The sequence below is a fragment of the Hypanus sabinus genome, chromosome 27 (assembly GCF_030144855.1).
Source record: "Hypanus sabinus isolate sHypSab1 chromosome 27, sHypSab1.hap1, whole genome shotgun sequence".
NCBI lineage: Eukaryota > Metazoa > Chordata > Chondrichthyes > Myliobatiformes > Dasyatidae > Hypanus > Hypanus sabinus.
Window position 1 is genome coordinate 25,431,396 of NC_082732.1, and position 16,028 is coordinate 25,447,423.

General features: G+C 41.1%; 1 protein-coding gene across 2 annotated transcripts in view; it reads left to right on the forward strand.

Moving 5' to 3' along the window:
* Positions 1 to 16,028, forward strand: part of LOC132382126 (tumor necrosis factor receptor superfamily member 5-like) — a 36,823-nt gene that overhangs the window by 13,621 nt on the left and 7,174 nt on the right. For both annotated transcript variants that reach the window (XM_059952013.1, XM_059952014.1), the window contains exons 2-4: positions 4,594 to 4,722; positions 8,730 to 8,861; positions 10,664 to 10,745. In XM_059952013.1, the coding sequence (XP_059807996.1) occupies positions 4,594 to 4,722; positions 8,730 to 8,861; positions 10,664 to 10,745 (343 nt within the window). The remainder of the gene's footprint in view (positions 1 to 4,593; positions 4,723 to 8,729; positions 8,862 to 10,663; positions 10,746 to 16,028) is intronic.

Genomic DNA, 16,028 nt, shown 5'->3' on the forward strand with positions numbered 1-16,028 from the left:
ACAGTTTTATCATCACTTTAGCTTTTGAGAAGCAGGATGCATGTTAGTTTAACTGATAAGATAATTTGCTGGCTGATTACACTAAATATAGTAATGAACATGTGAATTTCTTTGTGCATAGGAAGAGGGAGTTAATGTTTCTCTTTGAACAGGTTTGATGGGTGTGGGGAAGACGAATCTCAGGATTGGTTACCACATACATACTTTGAATCTTTGAACAACTATTTCCCTCAAGTGTCAAGGTTTTTCAAGATTCAAGGTACATTTATTTTCAAAGTATACATGCAGTATACTACTCTGAAATTCATCTGCTTGAGACAGCCGTGAAACAGCAGACCATGGAAGCTGTTCAAAGAAACCATCAACTACCCCACGTACAAAAATACTTCACAAAGATCTTGCTGAACTGTCCTGCGATATAAATATATTGCCATGTTGTCAAACAATGAATAATCTAGTCTCTCTTTTCAAACTGTTCAGAGCTTTCAGACTCCATTCACCTCTGATTGTGCATTTGAATGTATATTTAGCTGGTCCCTGTACTACTTGGATACCAAATAAACAGCCTGACCTTTTTTGTTATTCAGTTAAGGGGCTAAAACCAGTGAGGCAGCTCTAATAAATTCTAGAAAGCGAGATCAGCCTCCATTTACATTTGTAGAGTGGCAGTGATCTGCTACAGTTGGCCTGGTGAAAGCATTCCCACAATTCTGTTGGGCAGAGAGATGCCTGATTTTGGCTCAGTGACAATAAACGAATCGCAACGTGTCTCCAAGTCAAGAGTGTGAGTAATTCGAAGGGGGGACCTTCTGGTGGCTGATGCCCTTGTTAAGTTGTTGCTCTGGCCCTTTCAGGGGGTGGCTCATGGGCTTGGCAGGGGCTACTAAAGCAACCTTGCACTTGGCAGTTCTTGAGGTAGTGAGTGTTGACTGTGCAAAGTATTTTAAAGAGACATAGATGTGAATGTGACAGTCAGAAATGAAGAGAGAGCAGTTTCCCAGAAGTTGGAACATTCACTGTTCATTCCAAAAAGTACAGCTGTTCAGATGAAACACCAAGCAGATGCCCTTGTTCTTCACGAGAATCTTGGAGATCCAATGGCATAATTTTGACAATGGGTGGGAGAGATAGCCAGGTGTCCATGCTAATATTTATATCTCAAACCACATCATAAGACTATATCTTCCGGTCTATATCCATTTGCAGTTTGGGGAAATTCCTGTGTGCGCTTTTCCGATAGTTTACAATGAGAATACCTCAAAAGATATTAATTGACTATAAATGGTTTGAGTTGTTCAAAAAGACGTGACATGATGCTATTAAATATAAACTGTTCATTGTTTTGTTTCATTTGCTTTCATGGTTGTGCATATGTTCAAAGTAAATTTATTATCAAAGTTTATATATGCAACCCTGAGATTCATTTTCTTGCAGGCTTCCTCAATAAATACAATATAGAATAATAAACATAGAATCAATGGAAGATTGCACTAACGTGGGCATCTAACCAGTGTGCAAAAGACATAAAACTGTGCAAACACAAAAAGAAGTAAATAATAATAATAAATAGATAAGCAATAAATATCGAGAACATGAGATGAAGACTCCTTGAAAGTGAGTCCATTAGTTGTGGGAACATTTCAATGATGGGGCAAGTGAAATTGAGGGAAGTTATCACCTTTGGTTCAAGTGCCTGATGGCTGAGGGGTAGTAACTATTCCTGAACCTGGTGGTGTGAGTCCCGAGGCTCCTGTACCTTCTCCCTGTTGGCAGTAGGGAGAAGAGAGCATGTCTTGGGTGGTGGGGGAGTGGGGAACCCCGATGATCAAATCTGCTTTCCTGCGAGAGCACTCTGTGCAGGCGTGCTCAGTGGTGGGTAGGGGTGTACCAGTGATGGATTGGGCTATATGATTACTTTTTGTAGGGTTTTCTATTCAAGGGAATATGGAGGTTTGATCAGGTTCTGCAGGAACCCTTAACTTTGTATGTAGCATTGGGCATTGAAACGGTTCTGAGCTGTGGAGCTGTAAAATGATATGATGCAGAAACAAGTTCTTCAGCCCCACTGAATTTGTGCCAAAGTTCAAACATCCATATGTGCTAAGTGGCCATTTTATTAGCTACTGTACCTAATACACTGAGTGGTCTTCTGTTGTAGCCCACTCCCTTCAAAGTTCAAAGGGTTGTGCATTCAGAGATGCTCTTCTGCCCACCACTGTTGTAATGTGTGGTTATCTGAGTTACTGTTGCCTTCCTGTCAGCTTGAACCAGTATGGCCACTCTCCTCTGACCTCGCTCATTAACAAGTTGTTCACAACTCCCGCTCACTGGATGTTTTTTTTTCTCAGGTCATGCTCTGCAAACTCTTAAGCAGGGGTTCCCACGATTAATGGTAAGGCTGCATGGCATAAAAAAGGTTGGGAAGCCCTGCTGTAGAGACAGTTGTACGTGGAAAAAATCCCAGGGGGTCAGCAGTTTCTGAGATACTCAAACCATCCAGTCTGGCACCAATGATCATTCCACAGTCAGAGTCACTTAGATCACATTCCTTCCCCATTCTGATGTTTGGTCTGAAGAACTGAAACTCCTGACCATGCCTGCATGCTTTTATGCATTGAGTTGCTACCATGTGATCGGCTGATTGGATATTTCCATTAACGAGCAGGTTTATCTAATTAAATAACCACTATGTGTACGCTAATCATTACACTAATCCCATTAATTCCCATTGATCCATTGATCTAAAATATTGCCATATAAAATCTATAGGACTGACGTAGTGATGGGGGCAATTATAACCTACCCTGATTTGCTTATGATGTGGTTAGGCAGGAAAATGATTCATAAGAACTCAAAAGTCTTCAAAGAGGAAGAAGTGGGTTAGATGAAACAGCAAGAAGCTGGTGGGTGGAATTGTAATTTTGGTAGAATTAAAATTAGAATAGTAATTTTAAATAGAAAATAGTAAATGTCAGGAAAATTAGTACACAAAGATTGCCTGTAGATACAACAAGCATGGCGTCAGTGATACACAGCACGAAAAGAGACCCCTTCAGCCCATCCTTGCTAGTCAAGGTTATGTCAGAACTGTTACTACCCCTCAACCACCAGGCTCTTGAATAAAAAGGGGTAACAACACTCACTTGCCCCATCATTGAAATGTTCCTACAACCAATGATCTCACTTTAAGGGCTCTTTATTCCATTATCTCATGTTCTTGCTATTTATTTGCATTTGCACCGTTTGTTGTCTTCTGCACTCTGGGTGATCTGTCATTGATCCTGTTATAGTTACTATTCTATAGATTTGCTGAGTATGCCCACAGGAAAATGAACCTTGGGGTTGTATATGGTGACATATAGGTCATTACGTTAGCAGTGAAACCTTTCCCAGGGTGTTACATGTACTTTGATAATAAAATTTACTTTGAACTTGGTTTTTAATAGAGGAAGAAAGTAATGGCAGAATTGTAAAGGGCTTTAATGAGACCATACTTGCAGTATTATTTGTTCTGGTTAAAGGAAGGATGTACATGGGAAGGAAGTTAACTACACAGATTCACTTGATTGACTCTTGGGAGGAGATGATTGTCCTATGAGGAACATAATGTGAACGATGGGCTTTAGAGCAATGAGGGGTCCCATTGCAGCATTCATGTTGTTAATGAAGAACTAAAGGGGTGGATACCTTTTCTTCTGGCTAGAATTTCAATTACAAAGCCACACAGTATTTATAGCCTTTACTGCAGCAGAAACTGAATGTAAGAGTGAAGATGACTTTGTAGGTTTTAAATACACTCACACCTAGAATATTGTACAGAGGTCTGGTACATCCTTCAGGAGGGATAAACATGCATTGGAGGAAGGATTTGCCAGATTGATCAGGGATTAATCTGTGTATATTCTCTAGAGATTACAGAAACAAGGGGCTGATTTTGTAGAAATAATGAAAATTCTTAAGGGATGACAAAGCAAATTCAGAGACAATGTTTCCTCCAATTTCAAAGTTGGCCATCTAGGACTGAGGTGAGAAGAAATTTCTTAATATGGGGTAGTGGTAGTTTTGGAATTCACCACCCAAGAGGCCTGTGGAAGTTCAGTTATTGGATATATTTGAAGAACAAGGTTTATTGACATGAAGAGAATCAGGAGATATATGAATTTTGCAGGTGTGAAAGGGTAAATTGTCTATAAGCTGCATCTCTTTTTGCATTCCTTCCATTTATAGCTCTATGAATCTTGTACCTGGTCTCTTTTATTCCTTCAAATCTGCCTTGTTTTGCCACACAACATCATCACTTTTTCTAGATGTTTCTTTGGTATTCCATTGAAATATTTTTCTTTTGGCCTCCCCCGTCCTCTCCATCATCCTTGGCATCTTCTTTATCTTCATTTAGCTCTGTTCTTCAACTCTCCCCACCTGATGTATGTATACGGCTGTTGTACAGAAGCTTTAAATCTTTTCTCTTCCTTCACAGATGCTGTTTGTTCTGATGACCATTTCCAGCGCAGTTATTGTTCTTTTTATTTCCGATTCAACATCAAACCTTTAAATTTTCATACTCTGACAGAAAATGCACTTTATTTTAAACAGGACAATTCATGAGAAGTCGATGTAAACGTTTTGGTGCTCCGGCAGATTGTGAGCATTGTCAAACTGGGCATTTTACGGACACCTGGAATATACACTTTCGCTGTGCTCCATGTACAGGTTGTTCTGAAGGTGAGTTTTATAATTACTATTGAGCAACCAGATACCAAATAATGGAATGGGGCTTTGTTCCTTTCCCTTAGCTATGTTGGGTGTGAAAATTTTACCACAACTTGTGTGAATGGTTGACTTTCTGTTGTTTCTTTGTGCAGATTTTGAGTTAATGCCTTAAAAATTAGAACCACCCCCAGAAATGATAACATCCCAGAGTAACACACATAAAACGATGAAGGAACTCAGCAAGCCAGGCAGAATCTACGGAAAAGAGTGAACAGTCAACGTTTTGGGCTGAGACCCTTCATCAGGACTGGAAAGGACGAGGAAAAGTCGGAGTGAAATGGCAGGGGGAGGGGAGGAAGAAGTACTGGGTGGTAGGTGAAAACTGGGAGGGGGCAGGGGTGAAGTGAAAAGCTGGGAAGCTGATTGGTGAAAGAGGTAAAGGGCTGGAGAAGGGGGTATCTAATAGGAGAGGGCAGAGGACATTGAAAGGAAGGGAAGGGAGAGGAGCACCAGAGGGAGATGATGGACAGATGAGGTAAGAGAGGGACATAGGAATGGGGAATGGTGAAGGAGAGGTGTGGGGGGACAATTACCAGAAGTTGGAAAAGCTGTAGAGTAGTTAGTATGGGGGATTCTGGGTACTAGTAGGTCATAGGTTGCCAATGCCAGTCAGTGGGCTGACTCACAAACATGGCTAGGGTTGGTAGATAGTGTTCTGTGGCCACAGTGTGGGACTGGGACCAGTGGTTAGTGACAGGCATTGATTGGAAATAGTGTGTGATGTAGTGAGGGTGAGAACCTATAAGAGTAGAACAGTGCAGCAGCAGGAACTTGCCCTTCAGCCACAAAGAGCTTGAGGCCAAATTTAATCAGTCCTTTCTTCTTGGGTTCGAATCCAGCCAGCTCCGTGCACGAGTTCCACCCATGCTGGGTTGTGTGTTAAGCTAGCAGTGGCTTGTAAAAAAGACAAACACTAAAGAAACAGCACAGTTGTCACCTGATGCTCCTAATGGTGCAGGAGGAAATTTATCATACATTTTAACTGCCTGCACATGATCTGTCTTCCTCTATTCTCTGAGTACTTTATGTGGCTACCCAGAAGCTTCTGGAACACAACCATAGTATCTGCTTCCTCTCTCACCTTCCAAACAACTACCACTCTCTGTGTAGATACAAAACTGTCCCACAAATCCCAGGTTGGGACGAAGATTCTCAGCGGCCTTAAATTGTTGGACTATCCTGTGTCAACTAGACTTTCCGGTATGACATACTGTGCTCATTTCTGGTCGGCTCACTGCAGGAAGGATGTGGAAGCCATAGAAAGGGTGTAGAGAAGATTTACAAGGATGTATTGGACTGGATTGGGCAGCATGCCTTATGAAAACAGGTTGAGTGAACTTGGCCTTTTCTCCTTGGAGCAACGGAGGATGAGAGGTGACATGATAGGGGTGTATAAGATGATGAGGGACATTGATCGTGTGGATAGTCAGAGGCTTTTTCCCAGGGCTGAAATGGTTGCCACAAGAGGACACAGGTTTAAGGTGCTGGGGAGTAGGTACAGAGGAGATGTCAGGGGTAAGTTTTTTACTCAGAGTGGTGGGTGCATGGAATGGGCTGCTGGCAATGGTGGTGGAGGCGGATGCGATAGGGTCTTTTAAGAGACTTTTGGGGATAGGTAAATGGAGCTTGGAAAAATAGAGGGCTATGGGTAAGCCTAGTAATTTCTAATGTAGGGACACATTTGGCACAACTTTGTAGGCTGATGGGTATGTATTCTGCTGTGGGATTTCTATGTTTCTATGGCATTTATCCATTGGTGAAAAGTTCTGTAAAAACCAAGGAAGGCTGTGGACTGGGAATTTCCAGTACAGCCAAGGCTGCTGATGTCATCATCCAGTTAACCTCAATGTGTTTAGGTAACTGCTCTTGAATTTGTGGCTGGAGATTTAGAAAATTATTCTAAGACCCTTCCCAACCCTCTCCCCTGTCATCTGCACAGTGACTGGAACCCACCCAATGCCTCTCGCAGAGAACACCTGAGGCAGCAGAAATGTTGCTGAGATGGCAAACTTTTTTTTAAAGGATGTTTCCTGTCTGCTCAGTTTCCCTACTCGATTTCATTAGTAGGCTCGCGTGTCAGAACTTGTGGGATTCCCAAGTAATGTGATGTGCAAGGGGTTTTTGAGGAGATAGGCATATTTCCTCCTTATGCAAATAGCTTAAGATAAGAGGGGAAATGCAATTTATGATTAAGCTTGATGAAAAAAAATGTAGTTTGTTTTGTTTTTCTGAATGGGCTTTAGAACGTAATGGTAATTTTGGTTTTACTTTCTGTTGAAATTGGATTATGTAGAACAATTACTCAATTATTGACTTTTTAATTTAATCACATGAAATTGCACACAGAGTGACTTTCCAACATTGACAGTGTTCAACTTTTGGTTCTTGCATCAAACCAGATCCCATTCTTCAGCTTAGCTCATGCACTCATGGGCCTTCTCTTCTTTCATGTCCTTTCTTTTCTGCATCTTAGATTCTTAGGTTTTTAAAAATGTATTTAGTTATCTATTTATTGGGATACAGATCTGGCCCTTCGAACTGTGCTGCCCAGCAATCCCCCGATTTAACCCTAGCCTAATCACGGGACAATTTACAATGACCAATTAACCTAAAAACAGTCTTTGGACTGTGGGAGGAAACCAGAACATCCCAAGGAAACTAGGATGGTCATGGGGAGAACGTACAAATTCCTTACATGCAGCGGCAGGAAATGAATTTGGGTCGTCTGTATGGTAAAGTGTTGTGCTAACCACTGTATCACTGTGATGCCCAATTCCAGTATCTGCATTTATTTTTTTATTTAAATATTCATTTAATATTCTGAGATTACATTTTCCAGTCATTTACTTGGTCATAGACATGTGCCACATGTCCACTTAGACCATAAGACATAGGAGCAGAATTAGGCCATTCAGCCCATCGAGCCTGCTCTGCCATTCCATCATGGCTGATCCTGGATACCAGTCAACCCCGTACACCTGCCTTCTTGCCATATCTTTTGATGCCCTGACCGATCAGGAAATGGTCAACTTCTGCCTTAAATAGACCCACAGACTTGGCCTCCACTGCAGTCTGTGGCAGAGCACTCCACATATTTCCTACTCTCTGGCTAAATTCTTCTAAATTCCAGTGACTACAATCGCTCCTCATATCTTAACCCCTTCATTCCCGGAATCACCATCATGAACCTCCTCTGGACAGTCTCCAATGACGAAACATCCTTCCTCAGATATGGGACCCAAAACTGTTGACAATACTCTTAAGTGCAGCCTGACTTGTGTCTTATAAAGGCTCTGCATTATCTCCTTGCTTTTATATTCTATTCCCCTTGAAATAAATGCCAACGTTGCATTTGCCTTCTTTACCACAGACTCGACCTATAAGTTAACCTTCTGGGAGTCTTGCACAAGGATTCCTAAGTCTTTCTGCACCTCTGATCTTTGCATCACTTCAGATAAAGATGACAAGGAAAGGCTGGATGAATGGCAGGGGAGCGTCTTTGATTTAGTGACACTAACAAAGCTTTTATTAAGGGCAAAGGATGGGCATTGTGATGAGGAAGCCAGTGGAGAAAGTAACAGAATTAGTGATGTTGCCAAAAGTGGAAATTAATGTTAACTCTCATGTCTTCACTATTTTAATTTCAAATGGCCAGTCTGCTTTTTGCTTTTAAGCTTATTAACTAAGGTAATTGGAAACTCATTTCAAGTTCCCACTCATCATTCAGAGTGGGATCCCATAAGATTTCTTCATACTTCCGGAGATGTCATCAAAAATCCCTTACCTGGAAGAAATTACAAATGTGATGTCTCTTTCTTTACAGAAGGTTGTTGACTGCCAATAAGTGTGTGTTGTAGTGTGTTTCTAATTATTATTTAAAAACCGTAGCATGCAAAATGTGTGCTGGTCACTTTGTTATAACAGATCATTTTATGAAATGCTTCCTGTTTCCAATCCAGAACATGGTTTTCAAATTGAACATAAATGCAGCAGCACAGCCAATACCAAATGCACCTGTCGGCCAGGTTACTCTTCAGATGGGAATGGAAAATGTTTCAAGATATGTGACAAAGGAGAGCAATTAAAACCAGGTACAAAACTATAAACATTTGTGGAGCCATAGTGTAATGCTGCATGAAAACAGGCCCATCAGCCCAGCTTGTCTATTCCAACCAAGATGCCCATCTGTGCTAGTCCCACTTGGCCTATTTCAACAAACAGTTCAAGATAACATTACGGTGAATTTCCTTTGTTTGTGTGATCTGGGAACCACTGGCAACAGCAGCAGTTGTTGCCCATCCCTCATTAGTCTAATTGCTCTTGCAAAGGTAGCAGTGAGCCAATGTCTTGAATCACTGGAAACCTGATGGTGAAGATACTCCTATGCTGTGGCTTGACCATGGCTTCAGGATGTAGCCTCAGGGAAATATTTCCAACTCAAGGCAGAGCTCGACTTCGAGGCAGAACCTCCTATGTGGCTGCCTTCTTTACCCTTCTGGGCAGTAGAGGTCATGCTTTTGGGAAGTGCTGTTGCAATAGATAAAGTGCTTTTTTGTAGATGGTAAACACTGAAGTCACTGTGTCCTGGTGATGGCAGGAATGAATTGTTAGCGTAATCAGTGGTTTGCTGGTCAAAGAGGCTGCATTGTGCTGGATGAAGCTGACTTTCTTCAGATTTATTGAAGCTACATTCATCCAGCAAATGAGTGTTATACCACATTCTTGACATGGTGGAAAAGTATCAAGAAGTGAGTGGCATATCTTCTGATAGCCAGCACTTCACCTGTGGGTCTGTCGAAATCATCTGTATCCAGTATTCCCAATGAGGCCCGATATAGATTGGGGGACTGCTTTTCCAAGCACCTTTGCTCCATCCGCAACAGGCAGGATTTCCCACTGGAAAACCATTTTAATTCCACTATTTGCATTCTTACATGTCGATCCATAGCCTCCTATACCGCCGTGATGAGGTCGCTCTCAGGTTGAAGGAGCAACACCTCATATTCTGTCTGGGTAGCCTCCAACCCGATGGTATGAGCGTCAATTTCTCTAACTTCTAGTCATTTCTCCTGCCACCCCCTTCCCTGTTTTCCCATTCCCTATTCTGGCTCCCCTCTTACCCCTTCTCTTCACCTTCCCCTTCCTCCATCCCTTTCTCCCATTGTCCAGTCTCCCTTCTTATCAGATTCCTTCTTCTTCAGTCCTTTACTTCTTCCACCTATCACCTCCCAGCTTCTCACTTCACCTACTCTCCTCCTGCCATCTATCTTTCTCCTCACCCAGCTTCACCAATCACCTTCTGGCTTGTAGACTTCCAGCTCCATCCAACTTCATATTCTGCCCTCTTCCCCCTTCCTTTCCAGTCCTGATAAAGGGTCTCAGCCCAGAACATTAACTCTTCATTCTCCTCCACAGATGCTGCTGAGTTCCTCCAGCACTTTGTGTTAGTTACTTTGATTTTCTGTTGTGGTTGCTCAAGTGGATGTTGATGGGAGGGAACACCATCGAATGTCAAGGGTAGGGGGTTAGATGTTTTCTTTTTGAAGAAGGTTACAATCTGAGACACAAAGGCCCAAGCTTGAATGTTATCTGGCTGTTACTATGTGCGTTGTTCTTGGGCTGAGCTAACAGACCTCAAAAAAACGACAACCTTGTTTCCTTGGGTGAGATGTAAGCCAACCACTTTACAACTGGTTCTGTGGTGAGGCTTCCGTGTAAGTAAAATCCTGTGTAGGTAAAGATTTAACTACGTAGTTCTTCAGAATGAAAAGTTCTTTGCAGATTTTTTGATGAGAGTAGATTTGCTTACTTGTGGCTATAAAATTATCTGTTTACGGTTACCATGATCTCTTCAGCTAACTGACTAGTTTCATTTATACTGTTCAATTTGTAGGTGACATCTCTACTTGTGAACCATGTCCAGAAGGATCTTATTCAGACGAAAGAGGAACCAAATCATGCAAACCTTGGACAAGGTAGCTGTAACTTGGAATGAGTTTATATTCAATTCCCTGCAGCGTTGATAGATTTTGGTGTTTTAATCCGAAGTTTTTTTTTTAAGAAGTCAGGAACGAGGCACAAAACATGTTGCTTCAAGATCGTTTTATTAAGAGTTGATAGAACAGAAAAAAACTTAAACTTTCAGTGACAGGACAAGGAAAGTGAACATCTGCGGATGCTGGAAATCCAAGCAACAAAACACTGGAGGAACTCAGCAGGCCAGGCAGCATCTATGGAAAAGAGTACAGTTAACGTTTCGGGCCGAGACCCTTCAGCAGGACTGGAAATAAAGATGTGGAGCCAGAGTAAGAAAGTGGGAGGAGGGGAGGAAGAACCACAAGGTGATGGGTGAAATGAGGAGGAGGGGTGAAGTAAAGAGCTGGGAAGTTGATTGGTGAAAGAGATACAGGGCTAGAGAAAGAGAGAGTCTGATAGGAGAGGGCAGAAGGCCATAGAAGAAGGAAAAAGGAGAGGAGCACCAGAGGGAGGTGATAGGCAGGCAAGGAGATAAGGTGACAACAGTTAATATTAGATATTTCTTATGTTGGTTGAAAGACTGGGATGGATCTTTTAGCCCTCATTGGGTGAGTTTGGAAATTAAATCAATACCAGGTTATGCTCTGGGTTCTATTTTAGGGACTTCTCTTCCTTTTGCTCTCGCTAAATTGCCGAAACGAATTGACAACCCGATAGTTAAACATACTTTACGTATATGGTTTCAATTTTGGAAATTTTTCCGGTTGACTCAGTTCATTTTAAATATTCCTATTGTATCTAATTGTTTTTTCCACCCTTCGATTATAGACCAAGCTTATTCGGCTTGGAAAACTAAGGGATTACTACGATTTTCTGATTTATTTTTAGACAATTGTTTTATGTCTTTTGAGCAATTATCTAATAAATATAATTTGCCTAGATTTCATTTTTTTAGATATTTACAGATTAGGCATTTCTTAAGTACTGTACTTCCTACTTTTTCAAATTTTGTGTCTTCAGATATTTTGGAGAGTTTGTTTGAATTAAACCCTTTTCAAAAAGGGCTTATATCAAAACTTTATAATATAATTATGAAGATATGTTCAGAGCCCCTTTATAAGACAAAAAATGATTGGGAAAGAGAGCTTAATCTTATTATTCCTATTGAGAATTGGGATAGAATTCTTCAATTAGTTAATACATCATCTATATGTGCCAAACATTCATTAATATAATTTAAGGTCGTACATATGTCCAAGGATAAATTAGCTCATTTTTATTCTTATATAAATCCTATTTGTGATAGATGTCAATCTGAAATAGCGTCTTTAACTCATATGTTCTGGTCATGTCCGCTTTTGAAAAAATATTGGAAAGATATTTTTGATATTATTTCTGCGGTATTGAACATCGATTTACAACCCCATCCTATTACCGCAATTTTTGGTTTACCAATGATGGACTCACTTCATTTATCTTCTTCTGCCTGTCGAATGATTGCATTTCTTACTCTAATGGCTAGAAGATTTATTCTGCTGAATTGGAAGGAAATTAATCCTCCCACTGTATTTCATTGGTTTTCTCAAACTATGTTATGTTTAAATTTAGAAAAAATTAGAAGTAATGTATTTGATACTTCTAATAAATTTGAAAAGATATGGAGACCATTTATTCAATATTTTCATATGATGTAATATGACCCTGTTTCAAGCCTATTTGATTTTCCAGCTTTAATCTTATATATGTTGACAGGATCAGAGTTGACGACACTGGTGATTATATATTCTTGTGAGATATTATAAACAGCCCTTTTTTTTTCTTTCTTTTTCCAGTTTTTCTTTCTCTCTTTTTCTTTTTTTGCTTTTTTTTCTTTATTGGCTATTAGATTATTAGTTTAGTTTTTTTTGCATAATATTTTTTTTCTTTTTTCTGTTTTTTTTATATTATATATTATGATATACCTAGATTTACCTTGTTCATATATATACTGTATCATTCATGATTTGGGAATACTCATTTATACTGTAATTATTGCTTATGTATTCTTTCATGTGCAATGGAAATGTGTATGTTTGTAATCCCATTACCAATATATCAATTGTATTTTGTTCATATTATTAATAATAATAAAAAGATTGAAAAAGAAAGAGATAAGGTGACAGTAGAGGAGGCCATAGACTGATGTGTTGGAATGGGAAGTGGAATTAAACTGGATGGCCACTGGGAGATCCGGCTTTTTCTGGCGGTGAAACTGTGGATGCTCGGCAAAGCAGTCTCCCAATCTGTGTCGGGACTCCCCAAGATACAAGAGGCCACACCGGGAGGAGCAACTCCTTGAGTTCTATCTGGGTAGGCTCCAACCTGATGGCATGAGCATTGATTTCTTGAACTTCTGGTAAAACTCCCCCCTCCCCTCCTTCACCATTCCCCATTCCATTCTTTCACCTTATCTCCTTACCCACCTATCACCTCTCTCTGGTGCTCCTCCCCCTTTTCCTTCTTCCATGGCCTCTGTCCTCTCCTATCAAATTTCCCCTTCTCCAGCCCTGTTTCTTTTTCACTAATCAACTTCCCAGATCTTTACTTCAACCCTCCCCCCCTTTCCCAGTTTATCCTGTTACCTTGTGGTTCTCCCTCCCCTGCCCCAGTTTCTAACTCTGCCTCCTCATCTTTTCTTCCCAGTCCTGGTGAAGGGTCTCGGCTCAAAATGTCTGTACTCTTTTCCATAAATGGTGCCTGTCCCACTGAGTTACTCCAGCACGTTGTGTGTGTTGCTTAAATAAGTACAAACAGCTATTTTATACTACTGAGATACGGGAAAAGTCCTTTCCAATCTATAGATTAAAAGTAATCAATGAAAAAATACTTATTCACAATGCAGAACAAAGAAGCATCCACAGTTACACTCTGTATAGCCGCTAGAGGCATATTAAATTGTTATATGCACACTGTAACCACTAGGAATCATTGTAAGCAATCAGTTGTAGAAAGTTATTATATAAAATACAAACAGATAATTAATTGTTAAAACTGCAAAGAAAATAATAAATAAACAGCCTAATCCTAGAATTGAGCAGTCCGATACAATGGTGTGTCCTTCACAAACAAGAGAAAGTCAGCCGATGCTGGAAATTTGAGCAACACACACAAAATGCTGGAGGAAATATGACGGCAGAATATAGTATTAATGGTAAGACTCTTGGCAGTGTGGAGGATCAGAGGGATCTTGGGGTCCAAGTCCAAAGGACACTCAAAGCAGCTGCGTAGATTGACTCTGTGGTTAAGAAGGCATACGGTGTATTGGCCTTCAATTGTGGGATTGAGTTTAGGAGCCAAGAGGTAATGTTGCAGCTATATAGGACCCTGGTCAGACCCCACTTGGAGTACTGTGCTCAGTTCTGGTCGCCTCACTACAGGAAGGATGTGGAAGCCATAGAAAAGGTACAGAGGAGATTTACAAGGATGTTGCCTGGATTTGGAAGCTTGCCTTATGAGAATAGATTGAGCGAACTCGGCCATTTCTCCTTGGAGTGACGAAGGGTGAGAGGTGACCCTTGATAGAGGTGTGTAAGATAATGAGAGGCATTGATCGTGTGGATAGTCAGAGGCTTTTTCCTAGGGCTGAAATGCTTGCCACAAGAGGACACAGGTTTAAGGTGCTGGAGAGTAGGGACAGAGGAGATGTCAAGGGTAAGTTTTTTACACAAAGAGTGGTGAGTAAGTGGAATGGGCTGCCGGCAACGGTGGTGGGGGTGGATACGATAGGGTTTTTTAAGAGACTTTTGGATAGGTACATGGAGCTTAGAAAAATAGAGGGCTATGGGTAAGCCTAATAATTTCTAAGGTAGGGACATGTTCAGCACAGCTTTGTGGGCTGAAGGGCCTGTACTGTGCTGTAGGTTTTCTATGTTTCTAACTCAGCAGGCCTCCTCCACTGTTGTGATGAGGCCACACATTGGTTGGAGGAACAACACCTTGCATTCCCTTTGTGTAGCCTCCAACCTGATGGCATGAGCATCAATTTCTTAAACTTCTGGTAATGCCACCCACTTTACCATTTTGTATCTCCTTTTCCCTCCCTCACCTTATCTCCTGCCTATCACTTCCTTCTGGTGTCCCTCCCCCTTTTTTCTTTCTTCCATGGCCTTCTGTCCTTTTCACCTATGAACTTCATAGCTCTTTACTTCATCCCTCCCCCTCCATGTTTCACCTACCACCTGGTGTTTCTCTCTCAACCTTTCAAATCTACTCCTCAGCTTTTTTTTCTCCAGCCCTGCTGAAGGGTTTCGGCGGAAACGTCGACTGTACTTTTTTCCATAGACACTGCCTGGCTTGCTGAGTTCCTCCAGCATTTTGTGTGTGTTCTATGTCCTTTCATATGGGTGCAGGGTTGCCCTTTCCTCTTGCTCAGTGCAGAAACTAGATCCTGTGAAGAGAAAGCCAATGCAACAGATACATTTGGATGTTAAAGGACCAACATTGTCACTGATTGCAGGGAGACATTGATAGGATGCCGAAGTGGGCTGAGAAGTGGCAGATGAAGTTCAACCCAGAGAAGTGTCAGGTGATACACTTTGGAAGGACAAACTCCAAGGCAGAGTACAAAGTAAATGGCAGGGTACTTGGAAGTGTGGAGGAGCAGAGGGATCTGGGGGTACGTGTCCACAGATCCCCTGAAAGTTGCCTCATAGGTAGATAGGGTAGTTAAAGCTTATGGAGTGTTAGCTTTCATAAGTCAAGGGATAGAGTTTAAGTGTCGCAGGGTAATGATGCAACTCTATAAAACTCTGGTTAGGCCACACTTGGAGTACTGTGTCCAGTTCTGGTCGCCTCACTATGTATGTATGTATGTTAATGTATCATTTTGGAAAGTGTTAGGTTTTTAAGTCGATTTTCTCACTCATATTTGATAGAGAGAACTGAATAGAAATGGCAGCTCTCAACATGTCTAATATGACATTCCTGTTTGATTCTATGATAGGAAAGTAACTGGTCAGCGACAGTGTGGGCACTCTGACCTTACGTTATTTTAATGTTTTATAGTTTTATACCTTTAGTCACAGGTTGCAGTGACATGATTAACCTTTTGTCACCGTCAATACGATGTTTATCATAGATCTTTTTGCCTTTTCACAATTTAACGGTGCAATTCGTAAGTTTTTTTTGTGTGGGGGTGGGGGATTTGATATTTTTCTTTGAACGACTTCCATGGTTTTCTTTGTCTCATGGCTATCTGGAGAAGACAAATCTCAGAGTTGTATACTGCATACATACCTTGATAA